Source organism: Temnothorax nylanderi, unplaced genomic scaffold, assembly GCF_030848795.1.
Source record: "Temnothorax nylanderi isolate EJ_2023f unplaced genomic scaffold, tnyl_v1.0 TNYL_tig0123_pilon, whole genome shotgun sequence".
Classification (NCBI taxonomy): Eukaryota; Metazoa; Arthropoda; class Insecta; order Hymenoptera; family Formicidae; genus Temnothorax; species Temnothorax nylanderi.
In genome coordinates, this window is record NW_027249185.1 from 20,620 (window position 1) to 47,313 (window position 26,694).

General features: G+C 42.4%; 1 protein-coding gene across 1 annotated transcript in view; it reads left to right on the plus strand.

The window, feature by feature from the left end:
• Positions 1 to 4,640: 4,640 nt before the first annotated feature.
• The window catches only part of Retn (retained), a gene marked incomplete at its 5' end in the record, with an annotated part of 74,490 nt that continues 52,436 nt past the window's right edge, over positions 4,641 to 26,694 (plus strand). The window contains 2 exons of the mRNA XM_071713357.1: positions 4,641 to 4,814; positions 5,596 to 6,033. Of these exons, the coding sequence (XP_071569458.1) occupies positions 4,641 to 4,814; positions 5,596 to 6,033 (612 nt within the window). The remainder of the gene's footprint in view (positions 4,815 to 5,595; positions 6,034 to 26,694) is intronic.

Genomic DNA, 26,694 nt, shown 5'->3' on the forward strand with positions numbered 1-26,694 from the left:
GCATAGTAAAGTCGCGAAATATGCACATACATAAAAACGTTTTACACATTTATCGCGCGTTATTTCGAAAGATAATTTATAATTCCGATGCCTGATGCGGCACTCGCCGATTCTGTCCGTCGTTATTTCTCATTGGTTTCATGTGTTTTCGAAAAGTTTTACCTCTTCTCTACCATATACGTTCGATTAGAGAAAATCCGTGATATATTTTTCGTCTGATGAGAATACCCTTACAATATACATTTGTAACGAGCTAACGCTCTTTTTTTATTGCGCGCGGTCATATCTAATCGCTATATATTTTAAACACCTGTGTAAAACGCCGTCCATAAAACTTAGACCAAATACTTCGACCGGACAGTCTCGACAACGAGTCCATACTTTCGCACGGTAATATCAGCTGCGCGGAGAATTATTCTCAAACTATTGCTCAATTTTACGCGTTTAATATAATTCAGTCTTTTGTGACGCAAAATATCTTTAGTCTTGCAATTACGATAACCGTAATTGCAGCGGTCGTAAAAAAAAAACGGGCTGTACTAGATTTATTGCGAGAACATCACGCGGTCCATAAATTGCAAAAAAAAATGAAATAATACTCGTGTCCCCTTTGTGCATAAAGTTTTACGTTAATCATCAATTGTCGGGAATAGAAATGTTAGAATTGTGTAAAGAGTTTCATTTATATAATACTTAACAGCACACTTGAGAACAAATTATTACACATAATTATTTTCATACGTTTATTTATTAGGTATACCACAAATTCCACAAATATGCTATAACAATCACACGCATCGTATATTTTGTATATAACTATTTAAATATAAAATGAAAAAGTGTCGTTATAAAAGTCACAAAAATTAACAAATTAAAATCTGCGGACAATTTTGATATTCGCAAATACGTTCAAATCTTGCAGATTATAGTTGCGTTATCTTTTACACATCGACGAGAATTCTTTTTCGAATCTTTCCACATTGCATTGTGCATGTCCGATAACATTGTTCTTTTCTATATAGGCGAACTCTATTCCACGAAGTTGTAAAATACTAACGCGACAATTTAGCTACGTAATAACTTCCAAGAGATCTAGCTGGTCTCTCTCTCTCTCTCTCTCTCTCTCTCTCTCTCGAGTAATGCATACCGTAATGTTCATTTCGCAGTGTTCAATATGCATAGCGTATTGTATTTGATAAAAGCCGCGCGACGTCAGACGGCTAGATTAGAATTATAAATAGAAATATCCGGAATAAAGACAAGTAATATCGTAACTTTTCTAACTGCATAAAATTTAGATAAACTAAACAACTAACAAACCGAAGTGTATTGATGTAAAATTATATTCTAGTATATTTTCTACATATTTTATTTTTCTTCTTAAATCATAACAACTGAAAAGAAATTTACCCCGACGCATTTCGACTAATGCAACTATGTAACTGATATAAATAACTCGTACGAACTTTGCTAATATTGATGATCAATACTGGCAGATATTCACCTAACGGGAGTCCAATTAAACGCGATAGTCCTGCATTAATTAGAATATTTAGAGCCACGGCGTGTAGAGTGCCTGGAGCATTTAGGTGATGATTTACAGGCCACGCCGAGGTACATGCGCGGGCACGCGTGCACGTATACGCATTCAGGCATCCCTCACCCACGAGTCTTTGTTGGAGAGTGCGAGCGCTTTCGAAGCGTGGAAACTATAAAGTATAAACAATAAAACAATCGGATATGGTGACGGTATGGCGATAAATCACGGTGGACACAGTTATCTGCAGTGGCTGCGAAGGGTAACGCGCCGTGGCTTAGCCTTCGATAAATTTAGCTATTGTCGTGTCTAGGATATATTAAATCTCGTTAAAATGTCTTTATGAAACCGCAACGCTGCGCCGGATTACGAAGGGAGAAAGAGAGAGAGAGAGAGAGAGAGAGGAGGGGGGGAAATTACGACAATGTAACATAGTATGAATGTTTTAATATAGAACGCTATGTGATTTATGTCTATCAGTTATGTCTAATAGTAATATTTTTCTCAATGCCTTTCAATTATTTGTTCGTTAAAGGTTCTTCTTTTTAGATAGCGTAAAAACATATATGCGACTACTAAACAGAGAAAATGCCATGACAGACGATGCAATTATGTGCGGATATTGACACTTGTAAATATTCTCATTGAAACGTAAATGTAATTTTTTGTCTTTCTATTGATTATTTTCTATGTTGATTTATCCCGCTAATTATCTCCAATTGCTATAAAAAAATGATGAGAATAAAAACAGGTCATTGTGATTTTTTTTTGCAAAGGTAAATATATATAGGAAATAGGAAATTCCTAGATAAATAAATATTCACACAAAATTTCAACATATAATAAATATTAGCATATTAACGGTAAAGTTAGACCTCAGTTAGTAACAGTTACAAGGTGGAAAATGTTCGCTATATATGAACCTTCAAACGGATCTAAGCTGATTAATAATAATTGAACGTCTATCCGTTTCGTGATATTCGTTGCTTCGACGGATGCAACCGGCGTATTTCTTCCGTCACTTTCCATACGAGATTCAGACACCTACGTGCGAATACTCGGTTCAGACTAGAACAATGGCACCCTCGAACGCGGCTCTACCGTGATTATTGTAATGACGGTACCGTCCGCAAATACTTGAATGATATAATTCGTAACCTCACGCCACGGTGAGAATAACGATACCACATATATGCTTGTATATATTGTATATACATATATATAACCACCGTAATTTATTTTCGCGCCTTTTTCCCAACGCGCCGCGCCGGTTTCAACGATATTTTTCGCATAAATACTTGCCTCCGGAACACACAACGACTTTCACGATTTGTTATCGGAACAAGTCTTCAAACATTAACACATATGTATGTATGCCTACTATTCGATAATCGATCACATTGAATTCTGTTAAAGATATATCTTTTATTATACATGTTTACATTGTTAAATTCGTAGTATTAAATTATACTCAATTTCAGTGATTTTTAATCATTCCTGTAGGTCGCCACTGCTAATACTCAATATGTCGTTAATTCGACTAAATCAATGGAGTTAAAATAATACTCTTTTTCATGTTAAAATAATTAAACTAACAAAATATAAAATATTGTTTAACTCAAGGTACTGGTTTAAATTTCATCTTTTAATACTTAACAGTGTATCTTAATGCTTTATCGTTTGCAATTATAATTATAGATACAATTTAAATCTGAAATTTTCTATTCGGATAAAGATATAAAACAGATTTATCCGAAAGATGTAGGATAAAAATATAGGCAAGTATTATAACAGGTTGACGGACTAGATCGAAATCTCAGAAACGAACTTGTTTCATATTTGATTAGGATTCTATTTTTTGCCGCTCATTCATTCCTGACCACCACCGTAGAGGGTCAATATTATCACACGTGCTGAGAATGCCGACAGAGAGGCCGTTTGTCACTCCTCGCCCATCGGATGTCTTGTCCTTCGATCGTAGTCCCATTTAAGATTGGGCCCCGACATCGGTACATTTACCGTTGAATCCACTTGCACATCCCCGATAGGCATATATTTACTCGAGTCCGCCCTTTCCAGGTAAAAGCTCGGGCTTCTTCGCCATTTGAATATACTTGAAGCTTCGATGAATCTATTTGCATCTTCTTTTAGATAAAAGGGACACTCCCTAAAATAATGAATAGTGACGTCTCCCTCCTTTCGAATGTCACTCCTTTAATTCTTATTTGTACAATGTTCTATTATGGATAAAATATATAAAATAGTTTACATATACATGTATATACACACGTCTATAAAATATGCAAAATTTTTGCAGATTACCTATATAGATTTTAATATTAACGATTAGTTTTTAAATTTTGTTTTCTTGTCTAATTGTAAGTCATATACATATGTTCCGTGATCTTATCTAGGAAACAAAAATTAATGTGCATTAGAAAATAAGTACCTATATACGCGAGTCGACGCTCGCCGTGTCTGAGAGTCGCGCGCAGGACATTTATCGAGAGGTTGAGTTAATTTCAGGCGTGGAAAAAATATGGAGCGTCCATCTCTTTTTTTTTTACGACGGCCGTTTCCGTTCCCGGTAATGTGACTTGTACATTTTTATGCCAGCTCCGGTGCAATGGGCACAGCCGTAAAACACTTATGACACCCGTAGCATAATAATGTTACTTGATAGCGGCTATCTCTCGGTGTATATAACTCATCGCATTCGCCATTTTCCTAATTAATGTTTAATGCCTCGCTATCTGCCCTCCTTGTTCACGATTAAACTTGCACGGTTGATATCACGTTATCAACCGATTCCACTACTCTTTATTCCGACTCCTGATTCGATCGATTATTCTTCGTGCGATTGTAAATTTACGCGACCATGAGACGAAAAGGAAGGCGAAAAAAAAATTTGCGCATTGTATAAAAATTACCAACATATAAAAATATTAGGAACGAACACTTATCAATCAATTTTATGATAATTTATCGTGTTTTTTCGCATATGCATTGCATTCACCTGATTATAGACACACACGTCTAATATGAAGCGGAATTTTACTTCGAGTAGAATTATAATTTTCTTGTTTTTTTTTTATGATTTCAGTATCAAGAAGATAATGATGAATCGGATATAGATGATGAGGCGCAAGAGGAAGAAGAGTTACTTTCGCCGCCACTTCAAGTCAACCAACAAGCCCTGGACGCAGCTGGTGCGTCTTCATTAGCACATTTGAACAATTTCATGCATCATCCATTACTAGCGAAGTTTAGATTGGAGGTTAGTGACAGAAGCCTTTTCGTTCTCTTTTTTACTTCTTTTACATGTATAATCTTTCGCTACTTGCTTTACATTTCGTTGAATGCATAAGCTGTTTGGCGCCAAAACGGCACGAAAACATCCGCAGATCTCGAAAAATAGTCTTATTGTCAAGAATTCCCTATCGTTCGCCCTGTTGAGTTTCCGTGAAGATAAGCAGCCGCATAATTCGTCATAAAACTTGCTCGGCAGGCTCGAGCGTTCGTTGACCTACAAAAGTGCCAAGGTAGAATGACACGAATCGTGGAAAATCGTGAGACAGTCGTAACAGCGGACGTTGACAGTCATAAATGAGTTACCATCGTGACAATAGATTCTTTTTTTCTTTTTTTACGCAACAGCCTAAACCGGATGACAGATCTGGCCGAACGCAAATCTCTCTACGATCAATGGTCCGATAAGAGATCGTGCTCTCTCGTGTACAATAGTATTTGTTCGCGGCGTGAAAATAAAGAGAATCTCTTGCGAAGTTAGAAAGTTTCAGCAGAAATAATTGACGCTTTATATTGTATTTCTCACTCTAAACTATAAATAATTAAGGTCGTGACACCTGCAAACGTATTTCTTGGTAAAAGTCGTAATCGGCTACAACTTTTGAAAACAATGGAATCTTTATACAGTTTTCGTATTAATGAGCGAGGAATGCTCCGATGTCAATTAATTATTCGATAAGAATTACTTTTATCGCTCGATGTTTGCTCGATTGTAACTAATTCGGTATTTTTTAACGATCTTTTTATAGCGTAACGACGCAGAAATGCTGCAAGGTAGAAACAATTTGGAAGTTCTACAGGCCGCGATGAGCAGTAACTTCGGCCTGTTTCCATACATGTCGCAGCCGCCACCGCCGTCATCGCATCTACCGCCACAGCCGTTGCAAAACAACCATCTGCAAGTCGCGGGAAATCTCGGGATTCAAGGAGCTGAGAATCAAGCGTTGGGTTGCTCTGCCTCTTCTTCTAGAGTCCCGGTTTCTACCACGCCGGCCAACGAATCCTCGCCACCTCGCTGCAGGAATAACGGCGAATCTTCGCAAGGAAGCTCGAGGAATAACGGAGAATCGTTGCAAGGAAGCTCGAGGAATAACGGAGAAGCTCGCGAGGGTGAAGCTCGCGCTGCGTCGGTGAACAGTCAGCATCCATCCGGAGCCAACTGGAGCTTCGAAGAACAATTCAGACAGGTGCGTCAGGCAAATACCTAGCAAGTACGTACGCCTTCCTCAGCTTGTCGGCAATGATCGTGCGATATCGCCGCGTTTTTGGGCGACTAACATGTTTAACGTGCCATTTCGATTGTCTCTTTCCAATTATTTTTCTCTCTCTCTTTTACCTCTCAATTTAATCACACTTGCACTTTATGTAACTAATATAGCGTATCAATCTCTCTAAATTATATATTACGTGCAATTGTGAAGGGGAAAAAGTACGCCTAACACTCTCTCGCTTGATGCTTTTGGTGGAACGCTAAAAGGTTATTATACTTCAAATTCCAAAGCTTATCGACATGCCTGATTATTTCTCCAAGTTGGACGGTCTATACACTAAGAAAAAAATGTTCTGGATTTTAGTAAATATTAGTTTGCATACAACTGTGACTCCATTTACTAAAATAAAGAAAATTTTCCTTTTTATTAGTATATGTGTATTCACTGAGAAAAAAATATACTAATAAAAATTAAGGAAAATTTTCTTTATTTTAGTAAATGGAGTCACAGTTGTATGCAAACTAATATTTTACTAAAATCCAGAACATTTTTTTTCTCAGTGTAAAGTACGTCTAGAAATGAGTTTCGCAAAATAGGCGAATAGCGATTCGAATAATTGAACGATATCCGGGAGTAGCATCGGCAGCGTGTTAGGTATGCCGCGCCGCGGCATGGCGCGCGATCGCGCGAACCCGGGCCGAGTGTCGTGGGCGTGAACAACTCGCGCGGTCACCTTTGTGGGACACTGGTTAGTGCCGCGAGGGACGTGTAATTACGGCGGAGCTCTCTCCCCCTGCGAAAGCGCGGGGCGAGGAGAGACGGTGAACCGGGTGGAAAGAGAGGCGCTTTAATTAATGCAACGATGGAAGCTAATTATTATTTTTACACGGCCGGGAGATAATTACCAGCCGACCGTCCCCGAACGAACGGCGAGTTCGTTGACGGTGGTTCCGCGGCAAGAACGAGAGACGCGATCGGCTCGACACACCGCGAGAAAGGAAGGAAGGAAGGAAGGAATATTTCGGACCTGGAGTAGCGCGCTATTCATAAGACACGTAGAAAGGAGGCTGCGCGCGCGCGCGCGCGCGAGCCGGTCAGGGGGATGGGGACCAAGTTATAGAATTAGCTGGACTCGCATCGCAGCCTTGTTAACGCTTTTTGCGGTGACTCCGTCGTGCACTCCGCTCGCGCGGATGCATTTTTGCCATATGGGGTATGAAATGGCGCGGCGCGGCGATCCGGCCGGGTCGGTCCGGCCGCCCCGCTCGCCCGCGGTTTTCGGTTTTTGCCCCAAGAGGGTGTGGTATTGGATTACCATTTAAATTGTTGTTTCGCGCGCGCGCGAGCCCGCAAAACGCCGATATCCTTTCGTAGTCCGCGTGACAAACCTGCTTTCGAGGATTCGCGTCGCAACTTTCAAAACTAATCATATACCGATATACAATTCAGCTACAAAATATAAGTCCGAGAAATCTATGAAATTCTATGACTTTTTTTCGAAAAACTAATAAGAGTGGCTTTCGCGAAATTTTAAGCGAAAAGTTCTTTTATTTAACAGAGTATCGGCCTAATAGCGTATCATCGATTAAAGCATACAACAAGCGGACGAATGCGGATAAACGGCGCGCGAAAGACGAGCGCGGGTAACGAGAAACAACGTGCGCGGGGGAATGGAAATAGAAGTCTCCACCTACTTGGCGAACGGCGCCCGCATCTTAGGGATCGCATCCATCATTCCGGCGAGGGCGTACAAGCTGCTCTTTAATCTTTCTTCTTCGGCGTGATGGTGGTTTCGTCTGTTTTACTCTTCCTTCCATTTTTTTTCCCGAGGTGTCGGTAATCGTTCGCGTACCGCGGCTCTCTCGCGTTTCTTCTTTTTTTTTCGCGAATTTCTTGAAGCTCTCGCCGCGCTCTGTTCCGAGCCTTGCGGCTTTAAAGCGTCGTTTACCCTTTTATCCAACGCGAATCTCGCGACGCTCCCGCGCGCGGTTGTCTCTTCCCATCGAGATTCGAAGGAGATTTAAAGATGTTTTTAGAACCAGACTCGGGCTAACTCGGGGGAAAATAAAAGCGCCCGACCTCCGGACAGGTTTATAGTCAGTAGGTTATTGTCTTGAAATAGGGTAAGCAGAGGGGCGGGACGGGGGCCGACTACTCCGGAGTACGTCGCGTACCATCCGACGTATCGGGGGCCAGGAACTTGTTTCAGTAAAACAACGATCGCACACCTATCGTACACAAAGTAGTCCACCGACACCGGTGATACCCAACACGAACAACAACGCGCCCATACGAGGGCCCTCCTCTCCTCTCCTCTCCGTCTCGCCCCCTTCGCGCTCGCTCGCTCGCACGCACCCACACGCGTGCATGGCACGTCCTACCCCGTGCAACAACGTTCGCTGACCGTGCACTCGAGAGCTACCACGGCAGTATAATACTGTAGGACTATACTTTGCAGCCATTGTGAAATAACTCGTAAACCTCGCAAATTGCCAGCTATTTCGCTCTTATACACGCGTGCACACCTTTTACGCCGTGTTCCGTCTCTGTGTATACTGCGTGTTCGACCGTAGATCGAGAAGGTTGACTGCTCTTCTATGAGCGTGTATATATTCGCGCGCGTGAACCGAGGTGCGTGTGCAGGACACTCGTACGCACCGAAGATGCGCTCGGCACATAAAACCGGCCACCAATTCGTCCAAATTCCATGCTTTGCTTTATGAAAAGTTTCTTTGATAAATGTGTCCAATTATAAATCGTTGAAAGAGAAGTTGTAGCTTAATTTGCGACTTGCATCTGAGAAATCAAAATTTTAACTTGCAATTAAATTTTTTATCTGAATTTTATTCAAGAGTTCTAAGAAAAATCTATATTTGATACTTGTGTGTGTGATTATCAAGATGTTTGTTGCCAAATGACCATTGCCTGACTTTTCAATGGTGCCCTGCAAGTGCACCATTGAAAAAATATAATCACAGAATGGTAGATCATACTAAACAGCGAAAGAGTTTCCTCTACCATTTTTTTCTACCTTAAAAAAGAGATACAACCCAGCCCAGTTACCAGAATCACCCTGTGTAGAGCATACAAAATTAGGGTACTTTGAACATGCCACGACGAGACGACTGACGATGACGAACGCGCGCACGTATACTGGATTGCCCTCGAGTTATCATTGTGATTATGCAAATGCATTATCATTATGCAAATGCAGCGGGGCACCTAAAACTCTGAATCTGATCCGTCGTCGTCGCTGCCGTGGTGGTTGGCGCGCTTAACGTGGGACGTGGACGAATACGGTCCTTTGTAATTTCGACAAACAACGCGGTTTTTGCTCGAGCGTCGAATCTCCGCGTTTCCATCTTCGTGAATCGTTCGAAGGGTGGAAAGGAAGGTCGCGCAAAGCTTTTCTCACCATCTTTCCGGATATATTTTGTATCGTTCTATGAAAGTAAAATTGTATTCGGCTCTCGTAACTCATCTAGACACGCGCGATAGTTTCTCACGCGGTTCTTCATAGCTGAATAACAAAATTTCTATATGCACCTATTTAACGCGGACAGCGGCTAATCACGCTTTCGTAGTTTAACAAAAAAATCACATTAACGTTAGCCAGGAACTTTACATTTCTACACGGAGAGAATTTTTTGTTATATTTTACCCTTAAATTCACTACAAACTTGGGACAACTTGGCAACCAAGGAATTTTTAAAATATACAAAAGACATTTTACAAACAACGTGATAAAAATTACCATGCAGATTGGTAAATATTGAAAACTTATTGAAATTTCCTAGATATATTTTAGTAAAATTAATCAAATATATTTTATATTTTAATGAAATAGATATTAATATTTCTTATTATGGTGGATATTAATCAGAATAGCTCACATAAAATTCTTGGTGGTACATGTTGTCCCACAACTACCATGATTTCAGGGTAAATTTTTAGAGAAAATTCTCTCCGTGTAGCTATGTTAACTCGTTACATATAAGAAAGCATGATAAGACGACTCGGTTGTTTTCTCACTATTTTGGAGCTTACAATGTGTAACATTGTGTCGTGACATACCGTCGTTACCAATGACGCGTAAAGCGTCGCGGGGAAACAGCCGGTGACGTCTGCACGCTTATTTTCTCTGAAATATTTGCATTTACATATTTATATATTTCATACGTATACGTACATATATATTTTTTTGCACGGCTTATACTATCTTGCAAAACGCAGCAAAAACGAGCCGTTATCACCTACACGTGCCATACGTTGAACGTCATAAACTTTATCAATACTTATAATTAATTTGCATTTCAGTGTAGGAAGGTAATTAAAGTTATATCGCATCTAAATGCGCAATTGTGCAGTTCGCTTTGTACGATAACGTAATGACGATGAAAAAAAATTCCTCGCCGTATTGCTTGCTCTACCTCATATCGGACGTTACTTTATTCCACACTATCGATATACGAGATAATTATATGGATAAATTATATAATTCTAATGTTTGTTTCATCCAGTTTGAAATATGAAAAGAATAATGCCGAATATTTCCTTTCTTCTTCTTTATTTTACGTTATACTGTAGCCTGTCGTTCTTATTCCTGCTTATCGATCAATTAACCGAGTTACGCATGCGAAAGCGCAATTACTGCACGGTGCAACGAGATTATTATTGAGCGTTACATACGAGTGATGCATATGTTCGTTTGAACGGTTCCATTGTCACGGTTCCCCTGTCGTTTCTGGAATATAGGAGAAAGGGTTTGGTACTCGAGTGTTTCCCTTAAATGACGCAATTGGCAAGAAGAGAATTAAATCTCGCAACGCGCGACAACCTCCACGGGCATCGTCCGCAGAAGCATTAGATTTGTCTGCCGCGCGCTTCGTATAATTCACGGCGCGCGATATCAAGAGACACGCGGTATTAACGGTGATGTACAGCGTAAATCTGTTAACCAAGTCCCGTCTAAGCGCGCGACACGACTTCAACATTGCGGGCAAAAAAAAGGAAAGAATAAAAAGAGCAGCACCGACGATAGAGACTCAGACTCAGACGGAAGCCAGATGAAAATAGCTACACACACGCTGCATTCGAGAAAGCCTTATACCTAGCTAATTTACTTAGTCCGTGCAACACCTGCATCACTTATCCGTAAGCGGCCTGGCGGCGCTAGTTCTTATGTTTTTTTTCTTTTTCAAACGATATATTGACCCGCGGATTCCTCGTGTTTACTCAATAATTGGATGAGGCTGTAAATATGGCTATTAAGCTACCTACGCTTTCCGCGCGCTCGTTATAAGCAGCCAATTGCGAGGCCGTTCGTCTTCTCCCTCCGCGGTCAGCGCGCCTGAGACCGCTGCGGATCGCTTCGCCTCTGGAATATAGCCTAGTTCGACACGATCATATTTTTCTTCGAGTCGAGGCAAGTCGGTGCCTCGGCTAAACAGTGGGAATAACGCGACTTCACCGCCGGAGCGAGGCGCAGCTCCGCCGAACCTTCAGAGACGCTCTTCGCTTACGCTCCGATATCCTGCAAGCGAGATAAAAGGCGTCAATTTCTAAAGGATGCCATTACGGACTTGGAAATTGAATCCATGAGATGCTACTACCTTTCGGAGTAGGGCTGATTTGGTTCGAAGATTCGAAGCTTCGACATTAAAATCTTCGAAGATCGAAGTTTCGAAGCTTCAAAGCTTCGAACTTTCCAAACTTCGAACCTTTGAAATTTCGATACTTCAACCTTCGAAGCTTCGAAGAACCAAAATTATACAATTATTAATTTAATATAACAGTAATAGTTACCGCAATAGGTATATACATTTGTAAAATTATATAACAAAATCCGAATAAAATTTCTAATACTGCAATTATGCATTCTAATATATTGAAGCTTCGAAGACTGACACCTTCAAAGACTAATATTTGAAGCTTCGGCATAAAAGACTTCGAAGTTTCGAAATTAACTTCGAAGCTTCGAAGCCGTCGAAGAGTAACCGCTCTATTTCGGAGTATCTTAATGACACCAACAGAATTAGACGAATCAAATATAGAACCAATGGTAATTACTTTTGAAAAACGAGCACATCTCGTACGAAATCTACCGCTTCGCGCAACGTACGTGACATTTTTTAGATAAATTGGCGCAAAAATTAGCCCAGAATTAGCAATTTTCCCTTCCACCCGGATAATCATCTCCGTCGATCTTCACAATGCACAGTTAGCTAGTAAAACGGCCGAGTATATCGTGAGCAACGGTCGTTCGTAATTCTCCGTAATTTCGTTACGATTATTATCGCGAGGCACGCTCTAGACAGCGCGACACTTTGAGCAGCTGGTTTAAAGGGTTCGTTACGCCGCATGCTGATTCGCAGAAACGAGATTTTCAACAACAGGATGTGACATATCGTTGATCAACTTGACAGTGCCTTTCCTCCTAGTTGGGTATTGCGTTTTTTTTTTTAAATCATTTCCTGCCTTGTTTTCTCGCATTACAAACGTAGAATTATATCGCTACAATAAACTCGAATATACATTCTTTATAATACATATAGTACCGCCATTAAAAGATACGATCGATTTTTTCAAGTGGATAGTTTAACAATATTACTTGTAATATGTCTCGTCTCTGTTTGGCGCAAGAAAGATCCGCGATGTTTTTCGACTCACCCACGGGAATAACGATCGCAATAACCCCTCTTATCGCGTGGCCCCCAATTCTCCAGTGTACGCCTCAAGACATGTGTGCAACATCTTCTTCCGCTTCTTCCGTTTGGCTGCGGTGGTGCCGCGCGCCCGCGCGCGCGTGTAAACATAACATAGTATATACCGTCAACTTTTTTTTTCTTCGCGTCTTCCTCCTTTATTCTTTTCAATTTCTTTGCTTCGGTAGTCTATATTTTTTCACGTTCTTCGTACGCGAATAGGTAGTACGTAGTATATTAAATGCAAATGCCTATTCTTTAATGTTGAATAATCTTTACGATATAATACGCGTTAGGTTTGTACGATAACTACGATAAGGCAAACGCGAACGAGTGTCAGCGTGTGGGAGGGATGCGTGTTGGAATTCGGGGATGTCTCCATCTCGTCCGGGCAGACTTGAATCTCATCGGCGCGACGGAGAGTTATATTTTGACCCCGGTTAGCATACCAAAGATGCATCATATTATACGGCTCGCGCTCGCTATTATAATGAATATCTCCAACCGACGTATAAGCATATATGTAAAGCACGCGCGTTTTCATGGGGTGTCACGCTGTCACAGACGATCGCGCGCGTATACGTCGCGTTAGTATAAGCGCCGATATACGTGCACGGTGGCCACGCACACCGACGCGCCTGCAACATCGCGGCTCCGCAGTCCGCACGGAGAAAGAGAGAGAGGGCGAGAGAGAAGGACGAGTCAGGGAGATATCATTTGAATTTCAATGAATCATGTGGGTGCAAGTGTCGTTCGTATTCATTCGGTCCACATTCGTGCGTCTATACACACCGACAGAGAACACATGTGTATACGTGTGCGCGCACGCGAGAACCGCGTAACGACGCGACGTGAACACGCGCCCTTCTTCTCTCGTGTACGTCTCCGTGTAAAATATTGTCTTCTTTTAGTCCTCATCGTCTCTCCACCTCGTTTATCCCCCGTGTAGCGAGAGAGGAGACAAATGTCGGAATCTTCTCCCCTCTCCCCCCCTTTCTCTCCCCTTCTTCCCTTTCTTTATCCGAGCATATTCACGCGCGTGTATTTGTCGGCGAGCGACACAAAAGTGTCCCACAATTGTACCAGCGTCCACAAAAGGAGATTATCTCCGATCGTTTTTACAGAGAGACGGCTTTTCCGCTTCGCACGCATCGGGTATCAAAGCCACGATGCGCGAGTCTCGCTATATGACCCCCTTTCCTCATCCATTCTAATGCCACTCGTAGTAGCCGTATCAAATTAGCCACGATTTTTCTTTACGCCAGTTACGAATGACCGTAGGCGATTTGTTTCTTCGAGATTGTTAGGCGTATTTCGTCGCGCGATGCTGTCGACGTGGAACGATTTTTTTTTATTCTAAAATTTTTACCTGAAGTTGGCGACGTCGTGGGTGTTCATTGAGGCTTCGATTTTCTACCTTATTACAACTGGGATAGATGATTGGACGAACGTTTAGTTTAAATAGGATTAATTTGAGAGATGTCAATTTATTTATTTCAACTGTTTTTAAAAACTTTTTACATTTAAGTTGAAAAATAACGTAAATACGCAATATATAATAATTCGCATTTACCATTTTTTATATGATACACTTTAGGTATTTATTATGTATTTTATATTACATATATATATATATATATATATATATATATATATATATATTTATATTAACTTTTCACGTAGAAAAAGTGAAAAAAAGAGAAGAGGGAAGAGAGGGAGGGAGGGAGGGAGGGAGGGAGAGAGAGAAAGAGAGAGAGAGAGAGAGAGAGAGAGAGAGAGAGAGAGAGAGAGAGAGAGAGAGAAAGGGAAAGAAGAGTGATCGGGTTTGTTTCGCGCATTATCCGTCGAAATCTTGCGACGACAAAGACTCGAATAAGTACTGACCCGGAAAGGAAGGCGTACGTCGTCGTCGTCGATGCGCGCGGCACACCGATGCTTCCGCGATTATTCCGCACATAAATACATGGTGCGAGGTTTTTACTTGTGGAAAGACATTGTGACGGATGGGACGCGTCTTCGTTAAACGGCCCGACGCGTAGCGATAATGCCGTACGGCCCAAACGAAAGCGCGAGCGACCCTTGTCCTTTTCGCGCCTATCTCCGCGAAAATTATATATAATGGTTAAGAGGCGCGCGTGCGAAAGTTTGGGCAGCTGCCGAAAAGTGACGGTTGCACCGAGCGCAATAACGGTGTGGCCCGGCACTCGCACGCACTTGCCCTCATTGCATCGGTACCGCGTACCGAACATTCGCGGTAGTACCGTTTGTGTATATCGGCGACATTACCTGCCTGCATGTGCTGCACGTTGCGCGTCTCGTATATAGCTGTCTCGCTTCAGCGCACATTCGCGCGCGGAACTCGTGCGTTCGACTTTTGTGTCGCGCACGGATTGCCCGGTGAAACCGGGCATCTGCCGCTTTGTGTGGATTCATTTATCAGTGCGTATATACGGACGCGGAAACGCCGTGGCCCTTCTTCGCCGATCTCGTGCACGCGAAACGATGGGAAATTATTAGAATTATCGAAAAAGATTGCCGCGCGAAAACGATGCGACGTTCGCTATACGGTAAACGGAAAAGCCGATCGAGGTCACGAGATAACTTTCTTAATTACATAGGGACAGTGGTCCCGATATTTCCGGTATTGTCGAAACTATTTATCGTTATGCAGTTATTTCGCGTATGGGAACGCAGGTGCTGGCGAGAATATGTACAGAGGCGTTTGTGAAATATCAGATTATCAGAAAATTTCGTCACTGCCTGATATAAAAATAAATACAAATTATTTGATGGGTGAATTTTTTGTAGCGACGTAGAAAATTTGTTTTTTTTTCCTTTTTTTCGTTTTTTCTTTTTTTTTCTTAACAACGCAACGTATCTTGGCGAAACGATAAAGTATACGAAGGAGCGGTGGCGGGACAGGGAGGTAAAGAGCGCAGGCACGTGTGGGACGCGTCATTTGCTTAATTGCGCTATTTCAGAGACGCCCGGTCGCATTATTCGACCACGCGTGCAACCGCACGACGATGCACACGTCCGCCGTACGTCTCGCCAATCTGAAAGATTCGCACGCGCGAAGGAGAGAGAGAGAGAGAGAGAGAGAGAGAGAGAGAGAGAGAGAGAGAGAGAGAGAGAGAGAGAGAGAGAGAGAGAGAGAGAGAGAGAGAGAGAGAGAGAGAGAGAGAGAGAAACCTCCTCGGCCAGAGACCGCGCAACACACACTATGTAGCGCGACGCGATGCGATCTCCGACGCTATGATTTAATTAGACGGAGAACAGACAGCAAGCGTATCTAGCGAATCGTGTGACGGCGCGCTACGGCAATTAAGGGATCGTAAATTATTTCCCACGTTAGCTAAAATTTCACCGTCAATTTATTACGCATCGAACTTTCCAATCGTGGAGAGATTGGAAAAGACGCGCTAATATTCACGTACAATCGATTATTGGTTTATAAAATTACTTTCAATTATATACAGAAAGGTATATAAATAAATCGTGAAGTGAGTAATTACGTGGCAATCGGCGCTGATTCAATGGAAGTCGCCTAACATCACAGAATTATCGTGCTCAAAGTAACTTATCTTTCCATATGGTAGGCGTGTCGCAAATGTCGCGGTGCATCGAATGATGTGGGAAATTAAGACGGCTCCGGGGATCGGAGCGACGTGTATATTTAAGGAACGTTTGAAAACGGAGAATGGAAAATGGGAAGCGCGGACATCGAGAGAGAGTGGTACACTGATGGAAGGATACGACGATAGGGGAAGGAACGGGGGGGGGGAGGAGAGGCAGGGAGGACTGGCTTTTGACACGACACGTGTCGGTCGTCTCCCGTGCGAGATCTAAGACTTGCGCCTAGCTTCCGCTAATCCGAGAATCGGGCCTTTTAATGCGGGGACGAGGTTTCGCGATTATAAATATCAGAGATACCGGGAAGCCGACCCCGGGGAGAGATGTCTAGACTCCAAGTGAAACTGCCGACGTTCCTGGGGGAGGTGCGTATAGCGCACTCGTTCGTCAAACGGACCGAGGAACGCCGGCGCTCATCTTCTCGCTAATTCTAAAAATCACTTCCAGCCTTAAGCGGGGTTTTCGCGCTCGCGATCAAGTAAACAATACAATTTTATTCCCAAGTCACCGTCGTTAACACTACTGTTGAGGTTGTGTGACATCCCGTAGGCGTAAAATTACGTTTTAAACCCTTGTCCTTTCGTAACGAAGAGTTACGAGCCGACTGCTCGCAGCTGCGAAGGGGCATATAACTCGGTTTCGGAAACGTTAGTCAAACGGAAAGGCGCGATAGGAAAGTCGGGGTATTACGTGTAAGATGAATAGAGAGAAAGAGAGACCGACTAATGGCACGCGACTCCCACTCGAGGCGTCGAAACGACTAGTAAAATAGGAGGCCGATGCCGCGTTTGAGATAATTTTAGGAGAAGTCGGTGACGAAGGACTGCTGCGGTCCAGATGCATCCGCGCAACGCGCGCTGTATTGTTGCGCGGTACGGTGTCACTATTTTTAGCGTAAAAACTGGAGGAGCGATGAGGATAAAACACTCCTTTTAGTCCGCTCTTTGCGTTATTACGGCCGCAGGCTGCCATCTGATCATGAGAGAGAGATATGGATTATTATACAAGGTCTTTTACAGGTCATGAGTTTCATGTTATGTTAATAACGAATGAATGCTATATGAATTTTATTCATACATACAATTATATATCATATACACATACGAAGGGTATAGGGGAAAAATTATCAATGTCCATCCGGAGTAATTTCGAGAAAAACACAATTTTAAATTTCAAGACATCAGATATCTCAGGAAGGTATTGAAAAAATTAGTACAAAATTTAGTGAATATCTGAACGCAGCCTTAATGTTTACTTACAAGTGTTTACATTGTATGTTTGACTTTGATGGTTCTTTCTCCCAAGCGCGTGGGTTATGATCGTTTTTTCCTCAGTACACGTCTTTCGGCCTTATTTCCAGTGAATCGTAACTGTTCTTGATCAAAACAGATAAGAATTATAAAAGTTCTTTAAAAATGCCACAAAATAGCATGATCCGATCAATTTTGGCAAAAAGTGGACTTTTTCTTCTGTACCTTTTATATATTATATCATATATTATATCCTATTTCTTATATTGACATATTGAAACATTATTCGAATGAAGAAACCACAATTGACATTGCTTTCTTGAATCATCGATTGATACCTAATGATAATTAAATTCCATAGACGCGCGCGGATAGCTGGGTAACTTTCACAGACACAATTTCGTGTCAACTGCGATCGAGCGAAACCCTTTCCATTCGTGTTAATTTCTTTCTTGCTCGCGCGGCACGCCACTCCCGCGTATCTCTAAAAAAGCACGTGCCACACTTTGTACGACGCTTACATCATAAACGGCCTCTCACGAGTGTGCCAAGCCGTTTTACCCGTCGAAGCAATTTTACTCGAACACATGCCGGATCCGCTCGGCTTTCTCGCGTATACAGGAACGAGGAAGTTACTAGTGTGAAAATAATTAGACAAAGAAATCGTGCGCATCTCCCGTTAATCCCGTTATAGTTTCTCGTTCGATTTTACCACTCCGTTCGTCCGTCCGTTCACACACCTTCGTCGTTGCGATCCTCTCGTCGTATCTCGGCAAACGCTGACCGCTAGTAAAATAAACCCGCGGTGACGATTGTAACTTATGCGCCGCGTATTATGCCGCGTCGTGCTCCGGTTTGCCTTTACATACATCGCGCGCGTACAGTTGCGTGTAACGTCGCGTGCACTTGAAAACGAACGCACGATGCGCTGGGTCTCTTATCCTTGGAGAACATCTTCTTTCACTGTACGTTGTGGAATCCCGCACAGAGATGCGTCAGCTCTCGCAATTAGCTTTGGGATGGCTCGCATTCTTTATAGGATGACGCACTTTCGCCGACAACGATACTTGAAAGTGTTAATTACATTATAATAATATAGGGGAGAGTGGGGTAATTGAGAACGGCGGGTAATTGGGAACAGCTAGGATAAGTAATACATCCCCCCGCACTACACCGTCCCGAACCTATTCAACGGCTGCATGCAGCCTGCATGCAATCAAAGTATCCTTAAATCGTTTAAAATGATTAAACAAAATTTTTTGTGATAATTAGTTTGCATGAACAATGCGCCGAAGCCTGCGAAGAAGCACGAGTGTTCGCGTTTAAGGAGAAACGATGGAAAACTCCCGAGGAAATTGTCGGAAAAGTGTGACGAGTGGGGGATGATGCCGTGAGTCGTAAACTGTTAAGTATCAGACGGCGAGTAGAAAACGAAGCTGACGAAAAGGGGAAATGCGGGACCGTGGGACGGAAACGGATGCAGAAGCAATAACTTCCTCGTAGATTTATACGACCGTCGTGTGGTCGGGCCACAATGAGCACCGTAGATCGCTCTTTCTTTACTCTTTAATATTATCCTGCGCTTTATCACCTACATTCTTTCCGAAAATTCTTCGACATACAAGTGTCGTTTGTTCAGAGCAAACAACAATAATACAGTCAGTAGATAGGAAATTGTGCTCGATACTTTCAGCTGTCCCGATCGAGAAGAATTTGTCCTACTCTCTTTATTTTATCTGTTTATATTTTACAATAAGAGCGGGGAAGAAAACAAAATAGAGAGAGTGTCAAGTATAACAAGTGTGTCATCAAGTATGCTGCGCAGTGCCCGCCTCGTGCAGCAGGATTTTGATTTTGTTTTTTAAATCACTTGTGCTCGCTCTGGCGTGTTCATCATTCTCAAATCAGCTTCTCAATGTAAATTCCTTCCCCTTTCCTTCCGTCCAATATCGCCGCGGGCGAGCGATAATAGCCACAAAAAAGCCTCGGACACGTTTGAACAAGAGAGGGCATTACGTATTCATCTGCGTGCCTCCCTCGTCTCGTGAGGGAATCGATCTGGATCTCGAAGTTCGTGAGTCCAATTATTAAAATGGCATTAAGATACACCCGTGATATCGAACTCGCAACAAGATCGTCTGAATTAGGATTCCTCCTACATGGGGTGCGTATCGCTTCGCACGGAGGTCCTATCTCTCCCCATCACGCGCGCGCATTACACGCCACTAAATTCCGTGTAAGCGTCGAACATCAAAAGATGGCACTTGACGATGAAATTGATTTGATTGTTCGTACCCTCGAGCTAATCTCTCGAATCTCATAATTTGTATGAAATTTCAATCGTGCGTCCCTCAACCGAGGAACGCCATATCTTATCTCGATCTAATATTCGTATCGAATAAAATCTCGGGATTCTGTCGACGGGCGATGGCGATATCATACTGTTTCCATAATTTATGTACGCCTGGACGAAAGGAAATATGATTAACGATAAGTCACGGGGATCACGAGGCAGCGATGGCGATATGATATTACGAGCGAATCATTAAGGTATCTTTTAATCGACACCACACGCATATACGAGCTGTAACGCTATTAACAAGCGAAGAGTTGTGACCTCTCCCCCTTTAATCGATCGCTTAATGATCGAACCCGAGCGATCGAACTATCTCTCGCCGGTAATTAATAGGAACAAGCGATGAAAAATGATCGAGCCGTTTGCACGCCCATCCGAGTATCGGGCATCGATCCACGGCTTTTATCTCCGCGCTTATTGTACCGGCCTAGAAAGGTAGATTCGGACCGATTTCACGCGATCTTATCTCCCTTAACGATTCAATATCAATATCGTAAACTTTATCTGACAAGTAAACCCCTTCTACCCTCGCGATTGAAATGAGACTTTGGGAAATGATTTAAGCCCAAGGATTATTTAAAGCTAGTCAGATTTGCTGCAAAATTTCCAGGAGCACCAGAATTCGGAATAATTGTTGGGGCGCTTATTGGTGGGGTCTACCGCCCAAACTAATAAATGATCCCGAGGCGTGCCTAAATCATTTCCCAAACTCTCATTTCAATCGCGAGGATAAAAATTGAAATTTAATCAATCAGAATAAAGAAAATTGATCTCAAGTTTACTTTGTTCTGATTGGTCAAATTTCAATCCAATCTCAATCCCAATCCGTAGTCTGATATGGATTTAAGGGGTTTACTTGTAAGACTGGCTGTGTACAAGCGAACCTCGGTCGCTTATACGACGCTCATACGACACTCTCCCAGCGAGAGAGAGAGAGAGATCCGAGGTCCGTTTCGAGGACGACGCGATGGATAGAATAATTAGCTTGAGCGGCAGACGTTTACCGGCATTACGCGTCACACGACGCGAAGAGGTATTGCGCGGCTCGACTATTCAGGGTACAGTGAGTGGTACACACTCGGCAACAGCGGCGCTACACATGCACACACACACACATACCTGCTCCCGCGCGGGTGGAGAGGCTTTTAATATTCACGTCGCGGCGATCAAGACAAATTGAAATCCAGTCCTCGGGCCGCGCCATTCACGGCTACGCGCCATCTCCAGCCTTTTGTGACGTGATTTAGAGTCTCCCGCATATTATTAGTGAGCCGATAATGGGACGAAGTCCGAGATCGCCGAGGTGAATCTGTAATACGGTGCGTGGCATCCGGACGCCTTTTATCCCGGACGCTGCGCGACCGCACGAAGAAAAACGCTTCTTACGTTCCGCGTCAATTCGTTCCGTTCGCGCGTGGAATCCCGAGGAATATCATTCGCGGTTTTCAAGCATTCTCAACACTACGACCACCGATGACGACCCATTCGAGCGAGATGTCAGCCCCGTGTTTTTCGTCGCGCTTCTCGAGAATGTAAAATTGTCGCCTATACCAACCTGACGTTTCCTCGCCAGTTATAAATGCCAGTTATAACCTCCTCTGAAGTCTGAATAAAATAACTTCCGCGGTAATGCATTTTTTTCGCCGAGAAAATTATTCCTAATTAAACAGCTAATTAAACAGTTGGAAAAGCATGTACTTAAAGGTAAGGTAAAACTTATGATATCGTGATCTCCTTGTGCACCGAGTATAATGGCTCACTGTATGTAGATTGTATTATTTTTCCAATTATGATTGCGATTATGCCTTTCTCTTTTTCTTTTGATTACACGCGGATCGTCTTTTAATTTCGTCCTCATTAAGGATCAAGCCGAAACAGATACGCGCCTTGTCTGGTTCCGGCATTATGTAGTATAATTATCACGTTGTTATTTTTATCAAGACCCTGTGCGAGAACATCCAACGTGAAGCGTACTTTGCTTTGGAAAACCGTAACTATCGGCCGACTCGCGAAGGGAAGAAGATTACTATCGTTGAATATACCGTTCTCTTGAATTTGATATAAAAATACATCTACTTAATTAGCTTAATTAAATTAAATTAAATTCCGTTTGCAAATCCACGAGGTCATAACGACGGCCAACGACTCGAACAAGGTTAATGACTGCTATGCGCATTACGCCTTTAAAGGCCACTTTGAAGGAACACGTTAGTAAAAAAAATATTTTTACATTAACGATTCTGTTCGTGCACCAAACTATAACGTACCAGCCATGGATTGTAAATAACGAATAGAATTCCATAGTTGATAGAGGAAAAGAATTCGATCGCTATAATATTATTAAAAAAAATAACGCTTTTCTTAAATATTTTTTCTTATGCACGCAGCGATTTATACGGTATATCATTAGTTTCTTGTTTTATTTATCTCATTATCTCGTTTCTTTCTTAATTACCCCTATTATACCATATTATCGTAAAAACATATACACCGCCCTATCGCGGTGCATGCCCTACCTTTTGTATTATTCAGCATCAAAAATGTATTATTATCATATCATTAGGTTCTCGCGCGAACATTGCAAAATGCTATCGAGAATGAGTGCGCATGAGGCGCATAAGGCAGTAATTTGAGGGAAACGAGAACACGAGTAGGCAACGATTTCGATCGGGTCTTCAGGCATATTTGGAAGTCTATCCTTCCGATCGTCCAATGCCTGCGAGGGCAGGCCTTTTCTCCACTCATTTTCCGCCGCCGCCTCGAGATGGTTATCGCACAAAGACATCGCCCCTGTCTCTTTCTTCAGCACCCGTGTCTCTCTCTCTTTCTCCCGTCTGTCCGCCGCCCTTATTCTTGGCGTGTTTCGTTCCTGAGCCTCGTACGGCGCCAAGACCGTGAAATCGTGCGCACGATCGCAAATAAGTTACTTGGAATTTTTGACCGCAAGGTCCACCATAATTAGCTGACGCCTCCCTCGATGAAGGCGCTCCCTCTTCCGTGCGCGTGTGTTTGCAGATCGAGGTCGCGAACATTTAGCCTGCCATTAACTCGTGTATCTGGGATGTTTACCGTGACGCGACATCGGGCAATTTTCTCACCAAAATGTCCGATCTCCTCCCGATCGAGAACCCTCCTTCGTTCTCTTTAATCGACCTCGATGGGATTCTTTCTTCTGTTTGGAAGGCCTGCGAATGTCGCCACGACTTGGGACATTAATCTTCTCTTTAATTGTCCAATTTATACCGAAGTAGAGCTTAAAGGTGCTTGCGGAGCGGATACAATTTTACAATCCATTCGTTTGGAATGTATTAATCACTTAAACTATTTGCCTTAATTGCATCACTTATCTTTGTCACGCAAAGCATCCTTGACGAGTTCATCCTCTTCATGTTTCTCCCTCTTCCTTTTTCTTCTTTCCCTCCTCCTCTCCGCGATAATAATTTCTTTGCGAAAAAGAAACGAAGAATTTCCAAAGGTAGAAAGTATTTTGTCATAACGCGTGCGACTTCAACCGTTATAAAGTATCGACCCTCTGAGCCTTCGTTCGTCGAGGCATGGCCCGTTTAACGTCTCTCTTAGAAAGAAAATGCTGTCGGCCGCGGCCAGTGGTACCGCGGCGTAGAAGGACAAATAAAAGTTAAAGAAAAAATAGTTAGCAAGTGGAAAGGGAGGCCGAGTTTTTAATGCGGTCTCGGGTTACAACACGGCACGTTGCGCGCGACAAACACTATATGTTGTCACATTTAGACCTTTACGAATATCGCGCTGTTACTTTGTATATCGCCCAGATTCGACTGTAGTTTCTTGACGGCCAAGTTCTACGATGTAAATATACCGTTACGACATTGAAATTGATAAGATAAATTATTGTACATTGTGGGCTTTCACGTAATCTACACGCGTAATCTACAAAGAGATAACGTTGATAACAATATCAACTGATTATATAATGCTTTACATAATCTTTTATTTATGTGTCGCGCATCTCAACAGATTTCCAAGCTTCGAATCCAAGCGTTTGGCACGGACTCCCGATTCGCACATCGTTGTTACTTTCTGTTCTTATATCACCAGAAGGACAATATCCTTCCTCTTCGCAGCAAAATTGTACATCTGTAATATAGGAATTGACACGCTTAGGGCACGTGATTAACGACCGCTGTGCGACAACTTCTTTTTTTTTCTTCTTCGCGTATCCTAAGGCACAGAAAAATGGAAACAGCGAGACAGCGGAGAAAGAGGAAAGAGACGCGATAAACGCGCGCACACCGAGAAAATACGCCGGTTCGTGACCACCGCGCTCGTACGGGACAAAACAATATTGTCGGGCTGTGCACCGCCACGCGCGAGCCCCGACTCTTTAATATTACACCGCGAGCATTGTTTTCAGCACGAATCTTCGGTCTCGCGTACGTGCCCTTTTCGCTTCACCGTGCCGGTACGCTCGATTCCAGAGAGACGCTATAGCTCTCTATGGCGGTGTACGCGCCAGCCGAATGATCGGCCACCGTCACCGTCACCGCCACCGCCACCGCCACCGCCACCGCCATCGCTGTGCTGCAGTCACCGTCGTCGGTTATCGCCAATTTCCGTTCATGCAAACTTGTACCGCGCTTTCTACAGAGTACGTCGTAATGAAAAATAATCGATTGACAACAACTTAGTGAACATATTTGGTTGTATGATCTCACGCTGTAATTATTAATATTATATAATTATTATATAATTATATAATATACAGGGTGTTCCAGGTCAAGTCAATAAAACTTCAGGGTCTTATAGGAAATTGAATTTGAAACAAAAAAGTTCCCATAAACATAAGTCCAGAAACGCTTCGTTAAAAAGTTATAGCTAATAAACTTCGAAAAATCACGTTCTTTTATAATTTTTAACAATAACTTCAATTAACTTCAATATACCCTTGATTTGAAAAAACTAACAAAATAAATCTGATGGATAAGTAAATAACAAACTATAATTTACATCAATTTTATTTAATTCTGATAAGACGTTCAAAAGAAAATAAACTCAAAACAACGAAAAAAGCAGAAACTTCAGAGTCTTATAGGAAATTGAATTTGGAAAAAAAGATCCTATAAACATACTTATGTCCTAAACTGCTATAAAAGCAATTTAGGACATATGTTCATAGGACCTTTTTTTCCCTAAAATAAGCCAAGGAATATTTCCTTCAATTTTTTGTACTTATTTAGGAAACACCCTGTATATTATCAAATATCAAATAACTTTAATAAATTTGGCAATAAGAGCCAGGCGCGATAAATCGTGCGCTATATGATTTATTATGTATAGATATATATTTTTATTGCTAAATTTGGCTCTTATTGCCAAATTTATTAAAGTTATATGATTTTATTCAAGAGAGCCTTTATATTTTTATTTATTATTATATATATTATATAATTATTAATACGATATAATATATGAATACGTTACACACATTAGACCACGAGTCGAAGATTGTAATATTATTTCGTGAAAGAGAGAGGGGAGCAGACAATCGGTAGATTCTAAAAAGAGGGAGAGACGCGGCGCTAGAGGAGAGCATCAGCGATGCGGCACAACGCGTTAACATTGTTTGAAAGCAGGCGACTTTGATCTGAGCCCGGTTGGCGTACATCAGTCGAGTTTTATGCTTACCCAGAATTCGCTCCTTTCGCTGACGACGTAAACATTCGGTCTTTGGTGGCGCTCAACGATTTAGTAGGGTCCTCGAGAAGCTCGTCTTTCGCTTGTTCCTGTTTTGATCGGACCGATCTGGTGTTAGGATGGAAACAAACGTTCCGCGCGCGAAATTCGTTTGACGTGGCCGATTTGCGGGGCAACTGGCGCCTAGTTGTGACTTATTTAGAACGCGCAATTAACTCCGATCATCGTTACAATCTTTCGCAAAATCTTATCTCGAAATAAATTCACTATTTGAAGAGTACAGGGGAAAAAGCCCATGAGATCAAAGTTCACTTTTTTGTCGAAATTGATCTGATCATACTCTCTTGGCATTTTCAAAAAACTTTCATAATTTTTATCTGCTTTGATCAAGAATAGTTACAATTCACTGGAAATAAAGCCGAAAGATGTTGCTGGGGAAAAAACGATCATAGTCCACACGTGCTTGTGGGGAAGAATCATCAGAGTCCAACATACAATGTAAACACTAAGGCTGCGTATACTAAGTACTAATTTTTTCAATAGCTTTTTAATTGTAAGATATCTGATGTCCTGAAACTTAAAATTGCGGATGGACATTGATCGGTTTCCCCTTCAATTATATTTGAAGAGACAAGAGTTGCAGTGGATCTATAAATATGTTTGACGTTCGATTCTACACGATGTGATCCCGTCGTCGAGTCGAAGAGGCGCGTGATTTCATAAATGTTTACCGCAAGGGTTGTCGCTCGGAGCTCGCTCGTCCAGCCATTAAGGGGACCGCGTTCTCACGAAGCACGAAGGGATTCGTGTTATACGTGGCTACGTGGCAACGTGATACACGTATACACCGTGCGCGCGCCTCGCGACGGGAGTGTGCGCGGGGCGCCCTTAATGACGGGGTACGGGCCGGGTATAATGCGCAGGGCGGACTTTGGCGCCTCCCTAATCAATTAATCAGCAAATCTCACTTTTATCTACGCCGTGTAACCACGTCATTTTCTCCTTCTCACTTTATTAAGGGGAC